This window comes from Anabrus simplex, chromosome 1 (genome assembly GCF_040414725.1).
Source record: "Anabrus simplex isolate iqAnaSimp1 chromosome 1, ASM4041472v1, whole genome shotgun sequence".
NCBI lineage: Eukaryota > Metazoa > Arthropoda > Insecta > Orthoptera > Tettigoniidae > Anabrus > Anabrus simplex.
In genome coordinates, this window is record NC_090265.1 from 600594666 (window position 1) to 600620416 (window position 25751).

General features: G+C 41.7%; 1 protein-coding gene across 6 annotated transcripts in view; it reads left to right on the plus strand.

Moving 5' to 3' along the window:
- The window catches only part of LOC136857189 (inverted formin-2), a 506484-nt gene that overhangs the window by 59381 nt on the left and 421352 nt on the right, over positions 1-25751 (plus strand). For 4 of the 6 annotated variants that reach the window (XM_067135641.2, XM_067135643.2, XM_067135640.2 and 1 more), the window contains exon 2: positions 21394-21434. The exons of the other annotated variants lie outside the window; for them this stretch is intronic. In XM_067135641.2, the coding sequence (XP_066991742.2) occupies positions 21394-21434 (41 nt within the window). The remainder of the gene's footprint in view (positions 1-21393; positions 21435-25751) is intronic. 6 annotated transcript variants of the gene reach the window in all.

Here is a 25751-nt window from a genome sequence, read left to right on the forward strand (position 1 = left end):
TAGAAAGTCAGACTTAACAATCTCAATCCTCTTTACATTGCTCAATAAATTTACATTAATTACATCACCGAGCTCGATAGCTGCAGTCGCGTAAGTGCGGCCAGTATCCAGTATTCGTGAGATAGTGGGTTCGAACCCCACTGTCGGCAGCCCTGAAGATGGTTTTCCGTGGTTTCCCATTTTTCACACCAGGCAAATGCTGGGGCTGTACCTTAATTAAGGCCACGGCCGCTTCCTTCCCACTCCTAGCTCGTCCCTGTTCCATCGTCGCCGTAAGACCTATCTATGTCGGTGCGACGTAACGTAACTTGTAAAATAAAAATTCAATGTGATCTAAATTTCACTCCTTATCAGATTCAAACAAGCGTTGCTTCTTTTGTTATTCTATTTATTTATTGTTTAAAACACAAAAGACTCTCTACATAGGCATATGGACCAAGAGTACTTAAAAAATATTAAATGAATGTACAGTATTCATACTGGGGATATCCAGTGAAAGGTGTTTGCTAAAAAAAGTAAATTTTTCCGGTTAATTGAAAGTACTGACTATTCAGTGCCCTTTATCCATCTGGAAATACTTAAAGATTTTCATAAAATGTGCCACAGTTAAATTCTGGATATGTTTCAGATAGCTTGGAAACATTAACAACTAGCAAATGTGCCCGTGCTTCGCTACGGTTTTTTTTTACATCGTATACGGATTTCTAAATAAATTACTTTACACGCCGTAATGGAGATTTCATTACATTTATTAAAATGCAGACCTCCAATTCGAGATTCACTACTCCTACACGGTACATGATATTAACAATCGCTTTGTGCTGTTAGACGCCCCTTTTATCCTTCTACATGTTTGGTTCTAAAACATTTTATCGTATCTTCCATATTTATGAGTTAAACTGAGCTCGAAACTTTGAATAGGGTGAAATTGGAGTACATTTTTAACGCTTTACATTATTTTTTGCATACTTATGTATAAGCTAAAATAATGAAATTTGGTTCACATATAGCCTCCAATCGTGCCAATGTGCGCACCTAAACTTGATGATTCTATATTTCTTATAAGTGTGTCAAACAATGAAATATACGTGTAAAAAATCACCAAATTTTTGAACAATCCAGAAATACAGCCAAATCTAAATTATAAGGGAGAAAGATACGACAACAAGTCATAGGACCAAAGTTGTAGATCACTCCAAATTGAACAGAGACTGTGCCTTCTGTTTTGTGATAGGACTTACCGTTTAGCCAACAAATAGCTCAAAAAGGAATGTCTGCACAGCATTAAAATTGCCCCTATAAATCGATATTTTGGGGGGTAAAAAGTGAAAAATTTGAACATCTTGGAATTTTCTCATCTTACAGGCTAAAAGCTATAATTTCGCCAAATTTATGTTTTGTGGCTCGCCTGGCAGATTGTGCCACCATCTTGATTTGGGGGGGGGATAAAAATGAGGAAATTCGCGAATTTTTTAAGCCCACCAAACCTATAGGTTGTCGCTTTGCATAAATTATACGACTGCGTTCTTATGGCTGAACTCAAAATTTGAAGGCCCCAGTGTGCCCCCTTTGGGGAATTTTGAGAATTTTCGATTTTTCTAGGGATGCTGGGATTATTAGCTTCTCCGGTACCAAATTTCAAATTTCTGAGATTTCTGGAAGTGCCTCATTAATTCACGTCTATTTTCATTTTTATACCTATATAGGCCTATAGATCGCTCCAGACCGACTTGCTTTTATACATATATAGATGTCTTAAAAGTCAGTAAACTTTAATCTAAATGCTTAAGTTTTTGAAAACTTAATTATATATGAAATAATACATTTTTAAAATTCAAACTTAAGTTACAACATGAAATACGTGGTTTTCTACGTCCCTTGCGAGAGTATATAATACGGGACGTCTGGCAAGTCTACGGGCAACAGAGGCAACATTAACATTACATGCTATAGTGTGTCATCAATCCTATAATTCTATGATTATGTGAATTAAATAAAGTTATGTACGGTATTAAATATTAAAATGTACAGCCTGACACCACTGATCGTAGAAAGCAAGACAGAAGCGGAAAGTGGTTGAGGGCGGTGGAGTGGCCTTTCCTGGGTGTGGGTCCTTCGACGGTAATTTGTCATCCATGATACGGTTGCTCTGATTCGGGAAATGCAAAATAGAAATGCTCGTAAACCTTCAGTGAGGAGACGGTATTATTATTATTATTATTATTATTATTATTATTATTATTATTATTATTATTATTATTATTATTATTATTATTATCTTCGAGTGTGTGTGTGTGTGTGTGTGTGTGTGTGTGTGTGTCCAACCCTTGTCTCGTTTCTCTACGGGTCGAATGTGAACTGAGATTAATCTTCCTAGCGAGTTTTTATGGCCGGATGCCCTTTCTGACGTCAACCTCATCAGAGGAGTTAATGAGATGAAATGAATAACGTGATCTATGATAGTAGGAACGGAGAGGGTGAAACTCGTTGTCGGCACATAGTCTCTTTCTCTCATGACACCAAGGGGGTTGCTCAAGCCTCAACGTCCCCATCCCACGGGCGAATCAAAATCAACAGCGCCATATGCCCTTACCCCATATGAAGAGGTTTGGAATTGATCGAGTGATTAGAAATTGCACACTACCACCTCTCCTACCCTGCTGATTAACATTCTGATGGTGGGGATTCTTTTCACTCGAACCGGCTAACTACGATCGTGGCCACCAGGCGGGCTATTCTGAATCTCTTCTAGATATCGCCTATTTTTATCCTAACATTTGTGACGAGGAAGTCTTTTCACAAAAATGTATGTCCTGCTCCGTGGCTCAGATGGCAGCGCGTCGGCCTCTCACCGCTGGATACCGTGGTTCAAATCCCGGTCACTCCATGTGAGATTTGTGCTGGACAAAGCGGAGGTGGGACAGGTTTTTCTCCGGGTACTCCAGTTTTCCCCGTCATCTTTCATTCCAGCAACACTCTCCATTATCATTTCATAGCATTTATCAGGCATTAATAAATCACCTTGGGAATGGTGACCCCATTGTAATAATAGCCTATATATGTTTCATTCATTACATCCCTGACCCGGTCAAAGACTGGAAAACAGGTTGTAGGTTTTCATTTTTTCATTCAGTAAGGACAGAATCCACATGTAAACTCGAGACTTGAATGGAAGCAGTTGCAGACTAAGCTCACTGTTTCGTAGCCTCAAACGTTCCCAGTAGTTAGCGTCCTACTAATCTTGTTTACCAGTGTGTCTAGCAGCATTAATTACCTGTGTTTTTTGTGACGTTTGAGGAGACACCATTGTGTATAACGTAGCAGTCTGATTATAACTCACGGTCTAATGGGTTGTGTAAATACAAACGTGAAGAAGTCAACTTTGGAATTCTAGGTGCATATCCGGAAGGATATGCATTTAATATGTTACCTGATTCTCGACGTAGAAGTTAACGACGATAGACACTAGTAGACTAGTTACCTACCGTCTCCTCCAACATTTGAACTAGTTCGCTGTCTACTAGTTCATCGTTAAAAAACTAGGGCAAGTGATAGCTCATTGGCATCGTTGCTAGCTTCCGGCAAAGAACGTCCCCGGTCGAAAACTCTGTATATGCTTGTGCTTTATTTCGAGATAAAAATACACATTCTTTGGTTGATATTCCATGCAAAACTGTTTGTCCTATGGCTTGTGATGACAGTCACATTAGCTTCTGGATTTATTTTCTAAAAAATAGAGACTTCGTGTGTTAAAACAGAGATTTGACTCCAGGACGGCAAAAAAAGGTGTTTTAGCACTAAACAATAAAGATGGACTTTCAGAAAGCACTTTTAAAAACAACATACATTGCAAAAGTATCCACAGAAGCACTTCTTTGGATTGTGTGCGGAAGAAAAAGTGAAGTAATTCTACTTCAGAACTTGCTGTCGGGGATGGGTTTCAAATCTGAAGCGAGTGAAGAATGCAGTTTGTCACAAATGTGTGTTACAGCCTAGAGCCGGTTGCATCAGATGCACCAACGACGGTTATGCGGTTAGGGAAACCGCAAACGCCGATAGTAGACTATAGACAGATGTACTGTGCAAGATAAGGACTGAGGTAGCTTGCCAGAGAAACAGCTTTCTCAACATCCTGACACACTAACCATGCTCTGGATATCATTATTCAGCACCATCCCTGCCACAGTAGCTCGCTTACCGTCATAGCCACTAATCAGACTGTGAGATCGAGTGAGTTGTAAGTGGTTTGAGCCGTGTAACTATTAGCTTGCATTTAGGAGATGGTGCATTGGAATCCCACCGTCGGCAACCCTAGAGAGATGGTTTTCCTTGATTTCCCATGACCACACCAGCCAAATGCAGAGACTGCACCTTAATTGAGTTCGCGGTCGCTTCCTCCCCAATCCTGTTCATCCTGTTCTATCCCATCGTCACCATAAGACCTGTCTGTGTCGGTGTGACGTAAAACTAATAGGAAAAAATATGTAAACATACTGCAACCATCAATAAATATCAGCAGACATGTTTATGAGCAAATGTAAAATTTAGAACCTTTCTAGCATGTTTAGCCTATACAAGTGGTATGTGTGATTGGCAAAAAAAAAAAAAAAAAAATAGTCAGGAGTTCAGAAGTGCTCTAAAATAGGAACATTACAATTTACAGCAGGCCAATATACTTGTATTCCGGAGCTGGTGGATATGAATCGCAAAATCGACAACCCTGAATATGGTTTTCTGTGGAAATAGATAAATGCCGGATCTGTCATTAAATGGACCTTCTCAGTCCTTTTCCTCATCCCCGATACCGCAGAAAAGTTTTAGTAAGATGTTAAACAGATAGAGGAATAATGTTTCATAGAGTTCCCACTGTTGCATATTAAACGGTAGACAGAGAGAAATGCTTCATATTATTTAAATTCATGCATTTATTATTTGCTAATCGGCCAACTAGTGATCAAGATACAAAGGGCACTAGGAAAGTTTTGCAATGTGAGTGAACGCTTTAGATTTTTCAAAATAATTTCCACCACACTCAATACACTTCTCCATACGTCGAAACCAGTCACTGAGCCAACTCTGCCACTTTTCTTCGGTTACATTTTTACACTCTTGATCCCATGCTGCCAGAAGCTCCTCGTCGGATGCAAAACGCCGCCCTTTCAGCTTCATCTTCACTCCTGGGAAGAGTGCGAAGTCACATGGGGCAAGATCAGGACTGTATGGAGGGTGATCAAGCACACTCAACACTGATCTGGCAAGAAAATCCATTGTTACATTAGAACGATTTTCTGGCGCATTGTCGTGATGCAAGAGTCAAGTGATGAGCCGTGATCTTGGACGGAGCTGGAGCCTGGATGACCTTAGGAGACATGTCTCACTGTACCTCTTCGCAGTAACTGCCCTTTATGCTTCTAGCACAACCCGACTCAGGATACCCCATTTAGTGAAGAATACTGCAGTCATCCTTTTCTTCACTGACCTTGACTTTCGCACGGTCACAGGAGTACCCTCATCTTCAAACAGCCACACCTTGTTCTGGGATTTTGTTGGGGCATCGTAATAATAACGCCAAGTTTTGTCACCTTTAATGATGCTATTGACGTTATTCGAAGTCCCATTTTCAAACTGTTTTAGCATTTTTCGGCACCATTTCACTCGATGTACCCGTTGTTCCTCTGAAAGTGAATGGGGCACCCAAAGGGAACAAACCTTTCTAACATGGAGATGATCGTGTAGAATTGAATGAATAGCTGGTGCAGGGATGTGGAGGGTCTCTTCTATCTGCCGCTATGTCAATCGCCTCTCTTGCTCACAGCTTCAATGTTTTCCTCAGTCACTGATTCAGACGATCGCCCAGAACGAGGATCGTCTTCAACCCCAAAATTTCCACTCTGGAACTCTTTGTACCAGCAGAAAATTGTTGTCCGTTGTGGACAGTATTCCCCCAACACAGGAGTCATTTCCTCCAGGCACTGGTCAACAGTTAATCCACGAGCAAAATTGTTGCGGATAATTGCGCGATATTCACCTTTAGACCACATCTCAACTTGCTTTCATTCCCACTGTTTGGTAACAACCGGCGTGAAGGTCGCGCCTTGCTGTCTTCTAGACCGGTTTTCACTCCTATTTTCATCCCTCACCATAACAGGGGTGTCCAGCCAACTGTTTTTGCGTATTGCAAAACTTTCGTAGAGCCCTTTGTAAGTTTCATTATACATTCTGGTGTTTATTCATTGTTCGACTGATTCAGCTGGTTTTTACTAGCTTGCTGTGTCGAGCACGGCGTTCGTACGACCGTTATGCACCAGTTGTCCATTTCTTATCTCGGAAAGTCTCAAAAGTCACGATGCATGTTCTGAAAAGGTCTTGTTTGTGGGCACCTCCTAGCCGTAGCCCCATTTCTTCGACGTCTTTCTTGTTGTTAACGTACGTACTAGAAAATTGCTGGTTTTTGGTTTTGAGACAAAATTGTTAAAAATACGTTTTGTCTGCCCGCATAGTCACTGGTTGCCTGAGACCGCCTTTAATGCAGATGTACACTCTCTTGCGAAGGACCCCAAGCACACGATATTCAACAAATCGGTGACCGCACGCCGCCTCATTTCTAGCAGGAGCTTTGTCAAGAAGACAGGGGCCCTTCAGACCAAATCAGAGATCCGGCGTGTGTCACTCTGGAAGGAAACGGCACCAATTCTGGAAGGCTTCCTTCCTAAAGAAGAAACGAGTAGTGTGCACAGTTACCGTATGGGACTTGAAGGACATTCAACCGGATGAGGAAACCGGTGTCCAATTGTCCAAACAATCTTGTGAAGTGGAGGTACGCTGCAGACGCGAGATGCGAATGCGAAGAGATCCCGTCTCCAGGGCATCCACTCACGTGCCAAGAGATAAACGAATCCTGCACTTAGTAAGATCTCGTGGTCAACCTGAAGAGGGTACGAGGTGCAGAGTTCTGGAAAAAGAAAATTGAATGTGTCTCCCGGACACGGAAATAAAGCAAATCAATTGAAACTCATTATTATTATTATTATTATTATTATTATTATTATTATTATTATTATTATTATTATTATTGAAAATCCACAGCCTGTTTCCAGTCATTCGACCGGGTCAGGAATGGAATGAATGAAGCCCCAATCTAGCGGCGAGGATAGGAATTGTGCCGGCTGCCGAAGCCTGTCGCACTCCTCTGAGGTAATGATTAATGAATGACAGATGAAATGAAATTATATTGGAGAATGTTGCTGGAATGAAATACGACAGGGAAAACCGGAGTACCCGGAGAAATACCTGTCCCGCCTGCGCTTTGTCCAGCACAAATCTCACATGGAGTGACCGAGATTTGAACCACGGAACCCAGCGGTGAGAGGCCGGCACGCTACCGTCTGAGCCACGAAGGCTCTTTTATTATTATTATTATTATTATTATTATTATTATTATTATTATTATTATTATTATTATTATTATTATTAGTATTAGTATTATTATTATTATTTCCCCCAAGGATCAATAGTAGACCACACCGACCAATCTCTTATACCTCCACCTTGGAAAAGGACTCTGCCAACAATCAACCTAGAAATAATCAACAATGCTAAAGTTCAGACTAACAATTATTCAATGAGATTTGAAGTAGACACCTAAAACACAGTCTAATTTATACCGATGGATCAAAGTGCAGCGAAAGGAATGGTTGTGCCGTAATATACCCTCATCACAGCATGCTCTTTAGACTGCCTGATTTCTACACTGTCATTTCTAACGAACTCTTTGCTCTTAAACAGGCTATTTTACAGATTTTACAAACAAATTATTCCAATTCATTTATATTTTTTTCTGACTCCGAAAGTGCATTAACTGCGATTAGAAACTCTTAGAACTCTTCCTCTTTCAAGAAATCAAGAACGTTGGAAAACGTTTTACCATAATATGGATACCTTCACACAGTGGAATCCAAGGTAATGAGTCTGCTGATCAGGCAGCGAAAGAAGCTACGAGACATCCACTAAGTGATAGCGAACAAACTTCATGAAATAACATCCAGTTCCAGTACTCAGGCAAGATCATGACTGAAGATACGACACTCAAAGCTAACCCACAGTTATCTTCTAAGAAAAGAGCCACATCCCATCTGCAGTGTAGGTAACTCAACCTTGACCATCAAGCATATAATAACTGAATGTCAACTGTATAATCAACAGCGAAAATACCACAGTATTCCTAATGAGCTGCAAAAGGCACTGACTCTCCTTCACTATCCTTCCAATTTTTTAAAAACCGATTCTTGTTTATATTACCAAATACGAGTATAAAGGTTTTTATACAGATTGTATGTTCAATGTAAGTCTTTTATTTATGTAAAATAGTAAATTGTTTAATATTTATACATTTAATGTAAGTAGCGATATGACCATCGAGTTAAATTTTAAAAAAAATTTAAATAGTAGAGGGTGCCTTCCGGATCCCAATCGGGTTTCAAACCTGACAGAGAAAATTAGATTCTCTCCGAAAACTGTAAATGTAGTTAGTGGGACGTAAAGCAATTATTATTATTATTATTATTATTATTATTATTATTATTATTATTATTATTATTATTACGGTACCTTTAAATCTTACACTTACAAACGAGGGTACAATGGAGAAAGGGTAAGCCCCACATACACGGAAGTGCCTCCATCCCCACATATGTATTTTCACATAAACTCTACTGAATATTTACAACCGAGCTCGATAGCTGCAGTCGCTTAAGTGCGGCCAGTATCCAGTATTCGGGAGATAGTGCGTTCGAACCCCACTGTCGGCAGCCCTGAAGATGATTTTCCGTGGTTTCCCATTTTCACACCAGGCAAATGCTGGGGCTGTACCTTAATTAAGGCCACGGCTGCTTCCTTCCCACTCCTAGCCCTTTCCCATCCCATCGTCGCCATAAGACCTATCTGTGTCGATGCGGACGTAAAGCAACTAGTAAAAAAAAAAAAAAAAGAATATTTACAGATGTATAGACAATTATAAATAAATATGTAAATGTACATATTTACACTCCAAACACTGTACTCTTAGAATAATAATGATCTTAATTTATCATCATCATCATCATCATCTGTTTACCCTCCAGGGTCGGTTTTTCCCTCGGACTTAGCGAGGGATCCCACCTCTACCGCCTCAAAGGCAGTGTCCTGGAGCTTCAGACTCTTGGTCGGGGGATACAACTGGGGAGTATGACCAGTACCTCGCCCAGGCGGCCTCACCTGCTATGCTGAACAGGGGCCTTGTGGAGGGATGGGAAGATTGGAAGGGATAGGCAAGGAAGAGGGAAGGAAGCGGCCGTGGCCTTAAGTTAGGTACCATCCCGGCATTCGCCTGGAGGAGAAGTGGGAAACCACGGTAAACCACTTCCAGGATGGCTGAGGTGGGAATCGAACCCACCTCTACTCAGTTGACCTCCCGAGGCTGAGTGGACCCCGTTCCAGCCCTCGTACCACTTTTCAAATTTCGTGGCAGAGCCGGAAATCGAACCCGGGCCTCCGGGGGTGGCAGCTAATCACGCTAACCACTGCACCACAGAGGCGGACGATCTTAATTTATACCATACATAATAAGATTAACAAGACACAGTCGTTCGTACCCTCACTCATACCCATGTGTACACACTCTTCCGAGCCCATACTAGTTCATAACAACTCTCACACGCGCACGCATACATATTCAACGCTCACTTGCACACATTGTTCTTGAAAGATTTATTTATTTATTTATTTATTTATTTATTTATTTATTTATTTATTTATTTATTTATTTATTTATTTATTTATTTATTTATTTATTTCTATGTCGATTGAGTCTTAGGGCTGTCACAAGGATTTTCTTGTCGATTTTTCTATCAGCAGGAACTTGTGGCGTGATCTAGCAAGGAGAACATCGCCAAGTGTGTGGCCTAGGCTTATCTGTTAAGCGAAGTGTATCGTGACGGCTTCGTGCGCCGCAGAGTGTGTGCTTCCGTCCAGTATAATAAATTCGCTATTCAACTCGTGACACGTGAGTGGCAGCCTAATGAAGGTCCACTTATTTCCAGTGTTATAAAATCATGGTCTTACTTGTTAACTTAATAAACTCTGAAGCCACTTGCACGGAAGTAAAGGTAGATAATTCCCGTTTGCAGAAATCTTGAAAATGAAACCCCACAGCCTGTGTCCAGTCATTCGACCGTGACAGGAGTGGAATGAATGTAGCCCCATATTGCGGCGAGGATAGGAATTGTGCCACCTGCCGAAGCCTGTCGCACTCCTCTGGGGCAATGATTATTGAATGGCAGATGAAATGAAATGATACTGGAGAGTGTTGCTGGAATGAAATGGGACAGGGAAAACCGGAGTACCCGAAGTACCTGTCCCGCCTCCGCTTTGTCCAGCACAAATCTCACATGGAGTGACCGGGATTTGAACCACGGAACCCAGCGGTGAGAGGTCGGCGCGCTGCCGTCTGAGCCACGGAGGCTTTTTGCAGAAATCTTAGTAAGAGTATTTTAGGAAAATTGTTCAGGAATTACGACTCTGCCACCAACCGTAGTGCGAGTTGGACTGGCCTGGCCGAGAGCAGCCCTCACAAGGCAGATCTTCCGACGAAGAACGGAGGTTCTGCTGTGAATAGAGAACTGTGTATTAATGTGGAACACTGGGCCGATGACTTAAATGTTAGACCCCTTTAAACAACAAACAACAAGTGTGGAGCAGAGCTGCTCGGCCGGGCTTGCGTGTCTGAAATGCGAGCAGCTTACGCCCTAAGCGTACGAGAACGAACACGATCGGCGCCAGACAGGAGTAGTCACGTTCAATATTGACTACGAAGCTCTCCTCGCACCATTCAACGAAATGTTGATTGGAGAACGCATAAAGAAGACACTATAATCGTAAGAAGATTTGATTTATATTGCGCTCGATATTAATAGACAACCGAGTGAGTGGCCGCGCGGTTTGGGCACGTAATTATCAGCTTGCATTCGAGAGATAATGGGTTCGAAACCCACTGTTGACAGCTGTGAAGATTGTTTTCCGTTGTTTCCCATTTTCACAAAAGGCTGTACCATAATCAAGGCCACAGTCGTTTCCCTCCCACTCCTAGCCCTTTCCTATTGTACCCATACTGGGTAATTTAGGGCAATTATTACATAATTTGGTTTCACAAACAGATGTATAGGTGGAATAGTTGGATGAGAACCTCCAGAAGTCACTTACCAGGTTTGAAGTCTCGTCCTCCCTACTTTCATTTCGTCACCGGCTGAACTCATAAAGCATACGGCAATGGCATGTTCGAAAAATAAAAATAGGCACTACATAAAATATAACGAAAGTAGGATTCTGTAATGTGAGTGGAATACACTAATATTATTAAATGAGAAGAATATACGTTAAAATTTTATTTGCTAAACATTTTATTATACTGATAAAAATCACACGAGATGTTACCATACTACAACACATGAACAAGAAACAGTCAAGAATAATGCAAAAATTATATATGTAGTATGATTTCGTGTCCTTGTAGTTTATTCATAGTTGTAGTTGGTCCTCGGCATACCTCAAATCATTTGGTTAATTATCATGGTTGTAGAAAGTATAATTCCCATAAGTACTTTTCCTTTAAAACACGAGATTGCATCGCCGTATATCAAACACATGGTCCGTTTGACCATAACAATTATATATTTACACTGAACACATACGTGTATCCTGGGTTTACCTAATAAATTATATTCAAAGAAAAATCAGCCAACGCTGGAATCGAACCCATCACCACAGAACACTTTGGGAAATAATAAAACACATAAACACATTACATAAAAACATATCAAACATATATCACACAATACATCTCGAAGATCATGGCTTAGTCTAACCAAGCCATAGTATCTGGTTAAATTCTTCGCTCCAACATGGGTCGAACTCAAGTACTTCAGCTCCCAAGGTAAAAATTTTAAACTCCAATCACAAGCTAATTTAATTCATAAACACGGGAAGGGATCTATCCTTCGCAAAATCAGAAAATTATCCTCATTACTTATAACGTATCATTAGAATGGAATTGAGACTGCTATGGCGAATGAAAAGGATCTCGCTGGTAAACCTTACGCTTTGCTGGAAACTACGGAATCTTCCTCGACCCTAAGTCGCACGTAGTAAAACTGTCAATCATGACAACAGCTGTGTGACCAGCTCCGTGGCTACAAAAACACATTGAACTCGTCATATCATATCTTCTTTCTTTCTTTCTTTCTTTCTTTCTTTCTTTCTTTCTTTTATATATATATCATCTCGGCTTGTTCTCAAGTACGCATTCATTTGAGAGCCATTACCTCTTATTATTCATTATTTGGCTATATATTCAGCCCAATTCAATATATCACAACAGTCATAATTATTATTATCCTTTACCATTCCAACAACATAACATGTTACAGCTTCACCCTTCCATATCATACGACCGTATCTCAAATCCGTTCCATTAATTTACAGAGAAGACTCCATTCTTACAGGTTATTTAATTCTTCTCGCATATCTATGTAAGTCGCAAAATACCTCGGTTTGGGACATCTTCAATGATCATCTATTATCACACGGGATCTATAATACCTGAATCACCTTGAAGCAAACATATAGTTTATATTCAAACTACTATGAAAATCTTTACCAGATAGTAACATTACGAAGAAATTATAAGTTTAGCTAAATCGCTATTCTTCCCAAATATGTGCTTCATATAAACTAAGAATTTGTGGGATCTATATAATAATTCATGCAAATAAACCTACTAAATATCAATGCTTATTCTTAAATCACTTGAAAATCCTAACTAATAAATATTTTCGCAGTCACACGCGTATAGTGTTCCCTACATTTAATATTGTTATTAATTATAACATTCTAAGATTTATAAAAATAAGAATTGCTACTGGCATGCAAATCTCGTGGTTTAATATATTCAAATATGTACTTATCAAATGCTGGGTATGGTTTGCCGTCATTTCGAGGTACCTCTTAGGGTTTTACTCCGTCGTGATGAGCGGTCTTCTCTTTGATAGTCTTTGGTTCCTCATCGTACTACCACGATCCATATCTCGAACTGTGGTCTTCTTAGTTAAGTCTCTGGGCGTTTCCTGTAGAATAACTGCAGGCACTTAGGCGCGATTCTTGTAGGCTCCAGATATCGGGGTTCGACGACCACACACGAACATACAGGCAAAATGGGAGATCAGTTATTAAACACTGCTTATGTACTTTCAAAGGGATCTACTGCTGATAAGATACACTGATACTTTAAATAGATCAATGCAAATAGTGGCAAGTTTGTAGAAATCACTGTTCATTTCCCCATTAATCACACAGTCTATCACCACGAGTGTCCATGGAGTATGCAAACGCTAAATTTGTCAGGAATAATTCTTTAATTTTACTGAACGTCACTCACTCGTAAAATGCTTTGGATCGGTTATTATTGATTACTGAATATAATTAACTGTCTCACTACCTCTAAACAACCTGATGCGTTTACCCTTTCACTGGTTATTGCATCATGAGGCGCAACTGACTGTTGTTCTTATCTGAAATATTGAATGGTGAGATAAGGCTTCTATTCACCAATACTGTACATTGTCTGGTACCACACGGCTTATTTCGCGATATTTTACATTGCACTGATGTGTTTTTCTTCTATGACACAACACTTCATAAACTGATATCCAAGTTCACCCCTAACGTGTTAGTACTGCAGCTACACAAATGACAATGAGATACTGTATCTAAGTCCTGGCTCTACTTATAGCCTCCGGACAAAATGATCACGGGGGAGGTAAATTATGCCCCTGCTGAATTTGAAGGTCCGGTAATCGGAATCTTTCAGCGACGTGAAAACACTCAAATTATAGCTTGTGACCTCTACTTTCTACTGATCGCATATCAAACTAAAGCGATCAGTGGGTCATTCACAATCTCAAAAGCGTCCTTTTAGAAAATCACGCGTCATGGTTCATCACGCAAGATCTCCCACTTTTTTCCACACGTTGTCAGATTTCAGCAGTCATCTTTACTCTGCGTACCACTGTATGACAGGCGTCATTACCGATCCACTATTAAAGTATTGCATTTATAGGCATCAACAATTAGCATTAAATTAAATACATCGGTTCTAAGACCTGACTCATAAATTTCCAAAAATTATTTCAGATGAAGGTGTTCTTCTTCTTCTTCCTCTTTTTAGTAAATTATGGTGAAGTGGCACCAGTGAATGCGGTGTTGAATTAGTAGAGGGCATTTATTTCTCAGGGGTTAACACACCTTAACTCAGCCCACTCTCCGACAACCTACATTTCCACGCGTAGCGTCATCCTTCCATATCGCTCACACGAAAAGAGAGCGCGATTTCAAGGTTCAGCAGTACTGCGCTATCCTTTTCTCGTTACAGCGCAGAAAACTGCTCCCTTCGGGCTGGGCTATCGTAAATCACATCCCGGTTCGGCATGTAGACTGCTAATTACCACATTATATGTCACAGAATGTCGCGGAAAACGGCATCTATAATTGACCAAACCTCCTAACATGCCTATGGCATGTTGATGAACGGTTACACTATTACATATCGATGCGATGTAAAGCAAATAGTTTAAAAACATTAACATACATGATTTTACTTTCCTATACACATTCAAAGAAAACTGACAGGTTACATGTTTCATGTTGCAATGTACAAATATCCGGAGTTGAAGTGTGCAAACTACGATTTACTATTACTTGGATGAAAATGATAGAATTTCCACAAAGAAAAGTTAAGTTCCTTTTATTAATTCAGTAAAACATATTTACGTACCTCACCAAGTTTAATGCTTTATTTTAAACAGTATTATAATGCTATGTGACTTTCACTGTTCATTGAGTTTCTGAAACTGGTTTTTAAAACTTACCAAACATCCACTGATAATAATAGCTAGCCTCTAGATAGCGGGTGCGTTTCATCTCTAGTGAAGACACAGACATTAGCTATCCAAATATAACAACATTGCTATTGCAATGGCAAAAGATATGCAGCATTTCTTCAAATAAATTATTTAAGTAATGTTATTCCCGGTAAACATGATTAGATTGTTAATAAGTTATCAGATCATTTAAACCCAACAACAACAACAACAACAACAAAAAGCCACAGCTTATACGCTTTATTCGTTATTATTTATGTAAGGAATGTTTCTAAAGCACACCCCTCTGAGGAAGTGGCTGCGCAGTTTGGGTCACGTAGCTTGCATCCGGGAGGTAGTGGGTTCGAACCCCATTGTCGACAACCCTGAAGATGGTTTTCCGTGATTTCCCATTTTTACGAATGGAAAATCCAGGGGCTTTACATTACGGTCGTTTCCTGCCCACTTCTTGCCTCTTCCCAACCCATTTTCGCCGTAAGACCTATCTATTTCGGTGCGATATAAAGCAAAATGTAAAAAAAGCCACATCTCTTTTAAAATATAGTACTGAAAATTGTAATTTTTGTACAAAAATATTTTGTGTTGCCGGTAACCTCTTCATTGCATCCGGTCAATGTACATAAACAGAACAGAAATAACTAACTTTTATAACGTAAATTATATTGCAAATTACTTGGATTTCTATCAACTGGAAGTTTAAAAAATTACACTATTCCCTAAATACTATTGCTGTCGCTGAATCGCACACACTGATTGCTGGCCCTTTTTTTCCTGGGGGCTTCCCGTGCTCGCACTCCCCGTATGGTGATCGACTCTAATCTATATCGCCTCCGACATACTATTATTTTCTAAGAAGAGATAGCAGGGAGGATTGAGAAGTAATACTACAGAAGTATCGGCCAGTTTCCATGCCAGGCATGCTACCAGGCAGACTTTGTATTGGTAAGGTGGTATTAAGGCGTGGTATTAAGGTCAGGACAAAACCACATATGCGGAAAAAAGAAAGAGCCTACATTTAAAATCTTACTAGGTGTGTGTAGCACATGCAAGGATATGGTTCTGGAAAGTTCCAGGGTAGCGTTAATTTGAGAATATATGCCATGTACAACTCATAAGCCATATTCTCGCCAGTCAAGTTATCCAGGGGATCAGTCCTTCTGGACACTACCGTGACTAGCTCGTGCATTCCCGGTTGCCGAGCCATGCGGCAATAGCCACTAGAGCCTGTCGCACCACTCGATCCCCTTGGAGTCCCTCGTGCCGAGTCTCCGATCCCGGAGAATGAGGCCAAGCCCACCAAGGCGGGGGCCTCCTCAACTGGGGGTGGGACATGACTTCGAGCCTCCTTCCTCTCTGCCCGGGCCATGCCCCAGTAAACCGGGCAACTACGATGAGAGGCCGTGCCCCTTGCGCAGTTGGCGCACACCGGCGCCTCCTTAAGTGCTGCGCAGGCCGTGTAGTGGTGATTACCCCCCACAACAGTTACACCTCCCTAGAAGCCCATACCTATCCTGACGGTGGCCCACCTCAAGCGCCCTCTTATATGCCGTGTGCCCGCGGGACGAAAAGCCCGACGTGAGCACTTCTGTTCTACACGCTATGATTGAGGTATAATCATGCCCCCTAAAGGCTCATTTAAATTCTCGTCTGTTAAGGTTCATCGACTTAACTTTTGCCAGTGTTCGGACGCAATTAATTGTCCTATGTTTGGGGTGATAGTGTTCGATGAATCACTTCTCAAAACAGCTTCTTCAAATGGCAAGTATGACAAACAGAATCTCGTCTTGTTAGTTGAAATTCATTTTGGAAAATAATTATTGTTGCCGAACGTAGGTACTACTAAAGATTGCACTCGATCGCAGGGCGAGTGAATGAAGACATTGAAATTCCTGTTGATTCAGGCTCTTTATAAAACTTAATGAGGTCGCCACCTGTAAATGGCAGTGTCAATTTGAAGTTCAGCCAGCCCAAGTTGTTACATGGTGTCTTGTCAGAAGATATTAAAGATTTTCCCTTTGCGAAAAGCTAATGATCATGAATATGTCCTTCAATAAATTAAACTGATAAATTGATAAATAAATAAATTGATAACGAACAATTTATTTGCATCATTTCACAGAGGTGGGTACAGAGGTTCTTTTTAATACAACTCTACAGCCGGTGCACCTCTCAAGGTCACTGTTAAAGTAAAACATCAATGGCTGCTCATTTCAGGTGACCGACAGCCATAAGAACATACGTACCCTAAACAGGAGGCTGTGGATTTACGTATTAGTTCTACAGTGTGTACCGTAAGAGGAAGGCCATCGATCTGAACGTCAGTACTACCACGGTCAATTTGATGCGGTGTAGATCTAGTTGGACGTGCTAATACAATACGTATCTTACGTGCCTTCTATTTCAACACACTATACAGTGTGATTCAGCAACCCCTTCCAATATCGTTTGCTGTAGCACACGTACATGATTATAGGGGTGCTATTCCCCTGCAGGCTTACTGTATAGTACTAATGTTCAGTGAGCACATTTTTCACACGACTCTGAACCCTAGCGAAGTGTTATATCATCCGTTCGCAAAACATGACCCCTTGAAATCATGTAGCAACGTCCTTTTACCATGTAACTATGTTAATGTGTCGTGCCTCGTGACCGGGTGTAACGAAGAGGGGAATCAATGAATAAAACTAGGTAACAGTGCGGTAATTAATATCTTAAACACCGAACCGGATGGCGTATGTACTCTGCTCTCGTCGTACTACCAGCATGTTTGCAGCAGTGTAGCGTAGCGGATGTGGTTAGGCGGTCGCCTAGCAATCGACGGAATGTGCCAGCGGAGATTCGAATCCTGCATTGTTCAAATATTTTTGAGTCGGTATGATGTTTAAATACGTAAACACAGGCCCACGTTTGCCATATTCAAACAGTAGAATGACTCTGTTATTCATCTTGTGCTCTGTGCATACTCCACTGGTTAGGGCCTGAATGTACTGTCATCTCTGCTATCATTCGGCATGTTTTCCACAGAGGAATACGTTGATATGCTCCTCATTTATGGGGAAGCAAGACAAAACGCGTGCGAGGCACTACGTCTGTACCAGGAACGGGATCTCGACAGACGACACCCGGTTGCTACGACATTCTGTAATGTTGAAAGACGCCTAAGGTCAACAGGCGCGATTTCCAACCAGCCACCAGTCCGCGATAGGCCCGTTACATCGGGTGAAACAGAAGAGGCCGTTCTGGAGACAATTCGTAATAATCCACACATCAGTACAGGGGTGATTGCACGACAGGTAAGCACCAGCCAGCCGCCCGTCTGGCGAATACTGAATGAACATAAATTTCACCCATACCACCTGGAGCTTCACCAAGAGCTCCATGGGCGGGATTTCGAAGCTCGAATGGAGTTCTGTGGATGCCTATTAGGCGGGCTGGACAATGACGCAGCATTAGTATCGCATATCTTGTTCTCGGACGAATCGCGCTTCCACAATAATGGGAACGTCAATCTCCACAATATGCACTATTGCAGTCCGGACAATCCTCACTGGGTGCGACAGGCGGCCTATCAGGTACGATGGGGAGTGAAAGTTTGATGTGGAATCTTGGGGGATCGCCTGATTGGATCTTATTTCTTTAAGGGCCATTGGATGGGCCCACGCTACCTGCACTTTCTGCGTCAGAAACTCCCGCTGCTGCTGGAGGATGTGCCCTTGCACGATCGTTTGACGATGTGGTTGCAACACGATAGATCTCTACCACATTCGACTTTGCCCGTTCGTAATCATCTGAACGAGGAACTTCCAGGGAAATGGATAGGACGAGGAGACCCTGCTTCTTGGCCGACAGATCACCGGATTTAACGCCGTTAGACTTCTTCTTGTGGGGACATTTGAAGAACGTCGTTTACACTCAAGCGCCGGAAAATCCTGACCAGGTCCGGCAACTCATCACGAATGCCTGCCGAACAATTACACCTGGAATGCTTCAGCACGCAAGATGATCTATTGGGCACCGGGACCGAATGTGCATAAACCAAAACTGTCATCACATCGAGCATTTGCTGCGGTAAAACATTGTTATGGCATTTGTGTTCTTATTCCTTCCGGTCTGCATGTGTCCGGCCTGCTAACTAATGGGCGCTTCTTAGGGCCACAAACACATTTATTCACACACAATTTGCATGAAAGCGGGTATTGAACTTACATTGCGTGCGATATGCATTAAACAAATATTTCAAAATTTTGTAATCTCCGCCCCGGACTCGAACCTCCTACTTGACATGCAAGCCCGCTCCGCCACGCCTTTGCCAACTACACTACGGTTCCGTACGGCACAGTGGGCAGCTCATAGCAAGTATTAGGTTAACTGCGGTCGCAATATCAATTTAGTGTTTCGCCGGCTTATCATATTCATGTGATATAGAAGGCACACGCATGTCTTGCAGTGTTTAATACGAGTGTAACATTACGGCGTCCTATCATGGTGAAGCGGTAAATACCAAGATATCCGGTTATGTTGTCTGAGCATACCGGCAGGGCAGATGTTTTCAGAACGGAATGAATATTATGAGGCCGCCTCTGTGGTGTAGTGGTTAGCGTGATTAGCTGCCACCCCCGGAGGTCCGGGTTCGATTCCCGGCTCTGCCACGAAATTTGAAAAGTGGTACGAGGGCTGGAACGGGGTCCACTCAGCCTCGGGAGGTCAACTGAGTAGAGGTGGGTTCAATTCCCACCTCAGCCATCCTCGAAGTGGTTTTCCGTGGTTTCCCACTTCACCTCCAGGCAAATGCCGGGATGGTACCTATCTTAAGGCCACGGCCGCTTCCTTCCCTCATCCTTGCCTATCCCTTCCAATCTTCCCATCCCCCTACTAGGCCCCTGTTCACTATAGCAGGTGAGGCCGCCTGGGCGAGGTACTGGTCATACTCCCCAGTTGTATCCCCGACCAAGAGTCTGAAGCTCCAGGACACTGCCCTTGAGGCGGTAGAGGTGGGATCCCTCGCTCAGTCCGAGGGAAAAACCGAACCTGGAGGGTAAACAGATGATGATGATGATGAATATTATGGGTTGCGTAAAACTACATGGAAAGGGGCGGCTGAATCACGCTGTATTTATACAAATCTACAGCCCGTACACCTTTCAAGGTTACTGTTGCTAAGTAAAACATTTTGTGACGTCACTTCAGTTATATATTTTGTCGCGTTACGTCACGTCACACAAACATATTTGTGTCAAAAGGTGTCACGAAAACCTCCAAATGAGGTGTAATATCCACCATGTCTTGAAACCAATCGTTAAATTCATCGTATAGCTTTACAAGAGCAGTACAATAATCTGAATAATCGTCCATTCTGCAGTTGTTTCCGTCTCGCTCGCATGCGTGCTGTGGTGGAGGGATGGAGTAAATATCAGGCGAGGACAGTTGGGGTTTGGTTCGCCACGGACTGGGTTGGTGGCAGAGGCGTAGCGTCACAGAAACCGTGGCGCGTGTTGGATTGGCCTAGAGCAGCCCACACAAGGCAGATCTTCCGATAAGGCTCGGAGGCTTCTGCCGTGTATGAGTGTGAGGGTAATGCTGTGTGTGAGTTGCAGGAATGTTCAAGACAGCACAAACATTCAGTTCTAGAGCCAAGGGAATTAACTGTTCAGGACTGAACTCCCGTGACTCGGCCAGAAATCGAACCGAGGACTCTGGGATCCGAAAGCTAAACCGTTGACTAGTCTGTTACGGGACACTCATTAAAAGAAAGATTAATTAGGCCTATTATTTTCCATTTCAGCTTCTCTGGCAGACTGCCTTTCACCAAGAAACACACGTGTTTAGGACTACATTCCTCACTGCAACATATATATCACGTTAGGTAGGGCTCCCCTCTTCCTGAAATGTTGGCTGATGTAAAGCTGTCCTCGCAATCAAGATATGCTGCGTTCACGTTTCACAGATAATCCACTCACCCAGTACAAGCGGAGGCTGAAATAATACACCCTCGTATAACTCACAGTGGCAGTCAGTATGGTCACATTCATCTCTTTCACATTTTACCTCTCAACCCCATTTGTTCTAGAACTGCGTTCACCGTGCTCGATAGCTGCAGTATCCAGTATTCGGGAGATAGTAGGTTCGAACCCCACTGTCGGCAGCCCTGAAGATGGTTTTCCGTGGTTTTCCATTTTCACACCAGGCAAATGCTGGGGCTGTACCTTAATCAAGGCCACGGCCGCTTCCTTCCCACTCCAAGCCCTTCCCTGTCCCATCGTCGCCATAAGACCTATCTGTGTCGGTGCGACGTAAAGCAAGTAGCAAATAAAAAAATTAAAAAGAACTGCGTTCACGTGTGTACCTAAGTGATGTTTCGTATTAATTTGTGTTATCGAGTATAAAATTCTTCTCAACAGTCAACAGCAACTACACCATTCTGTTTCAGATATATCAACCGGATGGTGCTTCATATGGAAAGTAGACTGGGTAAGACAAAATCTTTAATTTCTCTGACATTTACCTTCATTAATCTTATAGGTGACGCCCCCCCCCTCCCCATACTTAAGCTTGCAGAATCGAACCTTGGGGTAATCTATATTGGCATTTAAGTGCGTCCGTCTCTAGGTAGGAGCGTGGTAGCTCGTCACTTGCTTCTCTTCAAGGTGGCGGGGTTCATTTTTCGGTCATCGTATACTGTCAGATCACCAGTATCCGGACATCCATGTACACTAGTAAACAGCAACAAATGACGCATTATAGCCGTATAAAAGGAGGTTAGGTGGTTTGTATTGCTGAGTGCGACTATGGAGAATAGCAACACGAGTAGCTCAGATGAGCTCAGTGACTTTCAACATGGGATAATCATTGGTTACCACATAAGCAAGATATCTGTAAGGGATATTTCTAACCTTACGAATGTACCCAAATCATCTGTTAGCAATGTAAAAGCGGAAACATGAAAATATGACCGCAACATAATCGTGATCTGACGACACCCAGGGGCCAACGAATATCAAAGAGGGTAGCGCGAGAAAATCGTCGGTTGTCTGAAGAAAGAATCACGAGTATGTCAAGGTGTTACCCAAAATATACAGCCAGTCCCTTGGCTGTGCGTTGGGAATTAAAAGTAATGGGATTTCATAATCGAGCAACTGCCCATTAATCAAACATGTCCCCTCTTAATAAAAAGCGCCACCTTACGCGCTGTGAAAAGAGGTGCCACTGGATCCTGGAATGGTGGAAACAGGTGTGACTATAATTTGGAATGATGAATTACGTTATAAATTGTAGCAACCTGATAGGAGGATTTGATATGCTTAGTATGTTTAGTGCCAACAGTGAAGTTTGGAGGCAGTGGTATTGTGGTATGGGAATGTTTCTCGTGGCATAGTCTCGGTCCCCTTGTGGAACAGCATGGCCCTATAAACGGAGGAGGACATTATGAATGCTTTCGAGCTGCATGCCGTAGAAAATCAGTTCGGTTTAAGGAGAATAATATTCTACAACTGAACAGACCTGTCCACAGTCCCGACCTAAACCCAATAGAGCACCTGTGGAATGAGTTAGAACAGTTCCAGACCCAACCTTCCAATCAATCAGTCAATCAATACCGATATTGATCTGCATTTAGGGCAGACGCCCAGGTGGAAGATTCCCTATCGATTATTTTCCTAGCCTTTTCTTAAACGATTACAAAAAAAATGGAAATTTATTGAACATCTCCCTTGGTAGGTTATCCAATACCTAACTCCCCTTCCTAAGAACGAATATTTGCCCCAATTTGTCCTCTTAAATTCCAGCTTTTTATCTTCATATTGTAATCTTTCCTTCTTTTAAAGACACCACTCAAACATTAGTCTACTGATGTCATTCCACGCCATCTCTCCACTCGGAACATACCACTTAGTCGAGCAGCTCGGCTTCTTTCTTCCAAGTCTTCCCAGCTCATACTTAGTAATATTTTCGTAACGCTACTCTTTTGGCGGAATTCACCCAGAAGAAATCGAGCTGCTTTTCTTTGGATTATTTCCAGTTCTTGAATCAAGTAATCCTGGTGAGAGTCCCATACACTGGAACCATACTCTAGTTGGGGTCTTACCAGAGACTTATGTGCCCTCTCCTTTACAACCTTACTATAACCCTTAAATACCCCCATAACCATGTGCAGAGATCTGTACCCTTTATTTGCAATCATATTTATGTGATTGCCCCAATGAAGATCTTTCCTTACATTAACACCTAGGTACTTACAATGATCCCCGAAATGAACTTTCACCCCATCAATGCAGTAATTAAAACTGAGAGGACTTTTCCTATTTGTGAAACTCACAACCTGACTTTTAACTCCGGTATCATCATACCATTGCCTACTGTCCAACATCAGCACATTCTCCGGCTACAGTTCTTCAGGAAGAATGGGATGCCATTCCATTGGAAACGTTCCGACACCTGATGGAAAGGCAAAAGGCGGACCATCATCATATTAGTGCCGACTGTTAGAGAGTTTATTACCAGCAAACTCTGTCTTCAGTTCGAGGTAGGTGTCCGGATAATTTTGGGTTGATAGTGCATGTGGGATTTACGTCCCTGTGTTAATACAGTCCTTCAAGGAAGAATAAGAAAAGATTGAGCGCATGGTATTATATAAGTTCCTCGAAAGTACACTTTTCTTAGAAACAACTGGTCCTATATATAGACTAAATGTTTGTTGTGGACATGCGCAGAATATGCATCTACGTGGGAGGTGGATTGTATTTTGGTAATAATTATGATGAAATCTGATAAAATACTGCATGTGAGGAACACACGTCAGAATAGAATATAACTTATTACATGTATTATTACACATACTTTAACGGAATACTACAATTACAACATCGATTTTAATGAATGAATGAATGAGTTAGAGGATGCATGATTTCACAGTTGTGTTCGTGAATGAATGAATGAATGAATGAATGAATGATTGAATGAATAAATAAACACCACTTCTCACCCAGTCACGGATAGCCACAACTGGAGGGGGGGGGGGGGAGAGTATTAAGAATGAATGGACGAATACATGGACTGAGTTCCTGAAAGAAATAAAAAAGTAAAACAAATCCTCTCTCCCAGTCACGGATAGCCACCAGTTTGGGAGAGAGTTTCATGAATGAATTGAATGACTGCATGAAATGGTGCATGAATGATTTTATGATTGAATCGTGTTCGTGCATGAATGAATGAATAAACACTGTTCTCATCCAGTCACGGATAGCCACTAACTCGGAAGAAAACATCCATTAATGAATGAGTGACTGATTGGATGAATGAGTGAATGAATGAAATTAATTGAATGCATGTTCTTGGTCTAGCGCTGCGGAACCGGGCCGTTAGGGAGAAAACATTTAATTTTGTATGACTGAATGAAAGCATGAATGAATGGACTGAGTGCCTGTAGGAAAAATAAATAAATAAATAAATAAATAAATAAATAAATAAATAAATAAATAAATAAATAAATAAATAAATAAATAAATAAATAAATAAATAAATAAATAAATAAATAAATAATAAAAATGCTCTCTCCCAGTCACAGTTAACCACCAACTTGAGAGTTTCATGAATGAAAGGAGCATACTGTTACGAATAAAACTCCATCTGTTTCATTACTCTAATTTATTTCAGGATGATCTAATAAATGCACACACACATATTTAAACACAAGTAATTCTAACCAGTTATGATTGGTCACACTAATTACCAGTCTATTTACAAATCTCTCTTCTGTACACACACCATGGGAGTCCATACCGGTTGTAATTATATACCTGAGGACCGCTATAATCCTTACTTTCACTTTCCCAAAGTCCAGTCACCTCCTACAGCCGCGGTGCGTAGACAGCTGGATTTGAACAAAGTGCCACTTGCTATACAACACGCGACGACTGTCCGTTGGTTCGACTCCACATATAGTGCAGTACTACACACAGTCCCAAGCAGTGAACAACTAAACAGCTCAACAGTATTCAACAGCAGGACGATACTCACAACAGTGAACATTAACACAGGTCCATTTATCCTCGCACTCACGATAGTACTTTTCCTCGCTAACTCACGGCGACCCTCAGTCTACAGAATTACACGAGCATACAGTACAGTCATTCGTTCTGTCGTTTTCACCTACACACTGGTCTCTCCGACACCACAACAACTCGCTCGCAGAGGCCTTGTATTTATACCTCGATGTTGGGCCACTAAAACATTCAGGGTTCGGCTGGAGATCGAACTTTTCCGTCATATCTTCCAGAAATCACATGGAGAAACTATAGGTGGGCCGGCGTAAGATTGCACATGACAGCTGCGCACAATGTTAGTGACACTGCAATGGCGCACGAAGCAATGTTGCCGCCGCAACAACAGCTGATTGCACGACACGTGAGTTCTTAAAAACATGGGAGAAATGCTTTTAATGTCATCGCAATGATACACAATACAAATGAAATCGGCCGACAAAAATCGAACTTTCAACACACCGATTAAGTTTACAATAAAATATTCCATCACACAGATACGAGATGCATATACTATGTTATTATCGCGATTTTAGAAAATACGGAAGAAATCGGCCGACAAGAATCTCACTTTAAATACACCAATATATGTTCGAATAATGTACACCGGTGATAACACAAAAGGTTTCAAGTAAAATCTATAAAATTTACGAAAATTCAGGAACCTTTTTTTTCATACCTGATTCACAAAGGTAGAGACTCGATACCCTCCAGATCACTGTCATCACTACCGTCACCTTCGTTGTCCTTG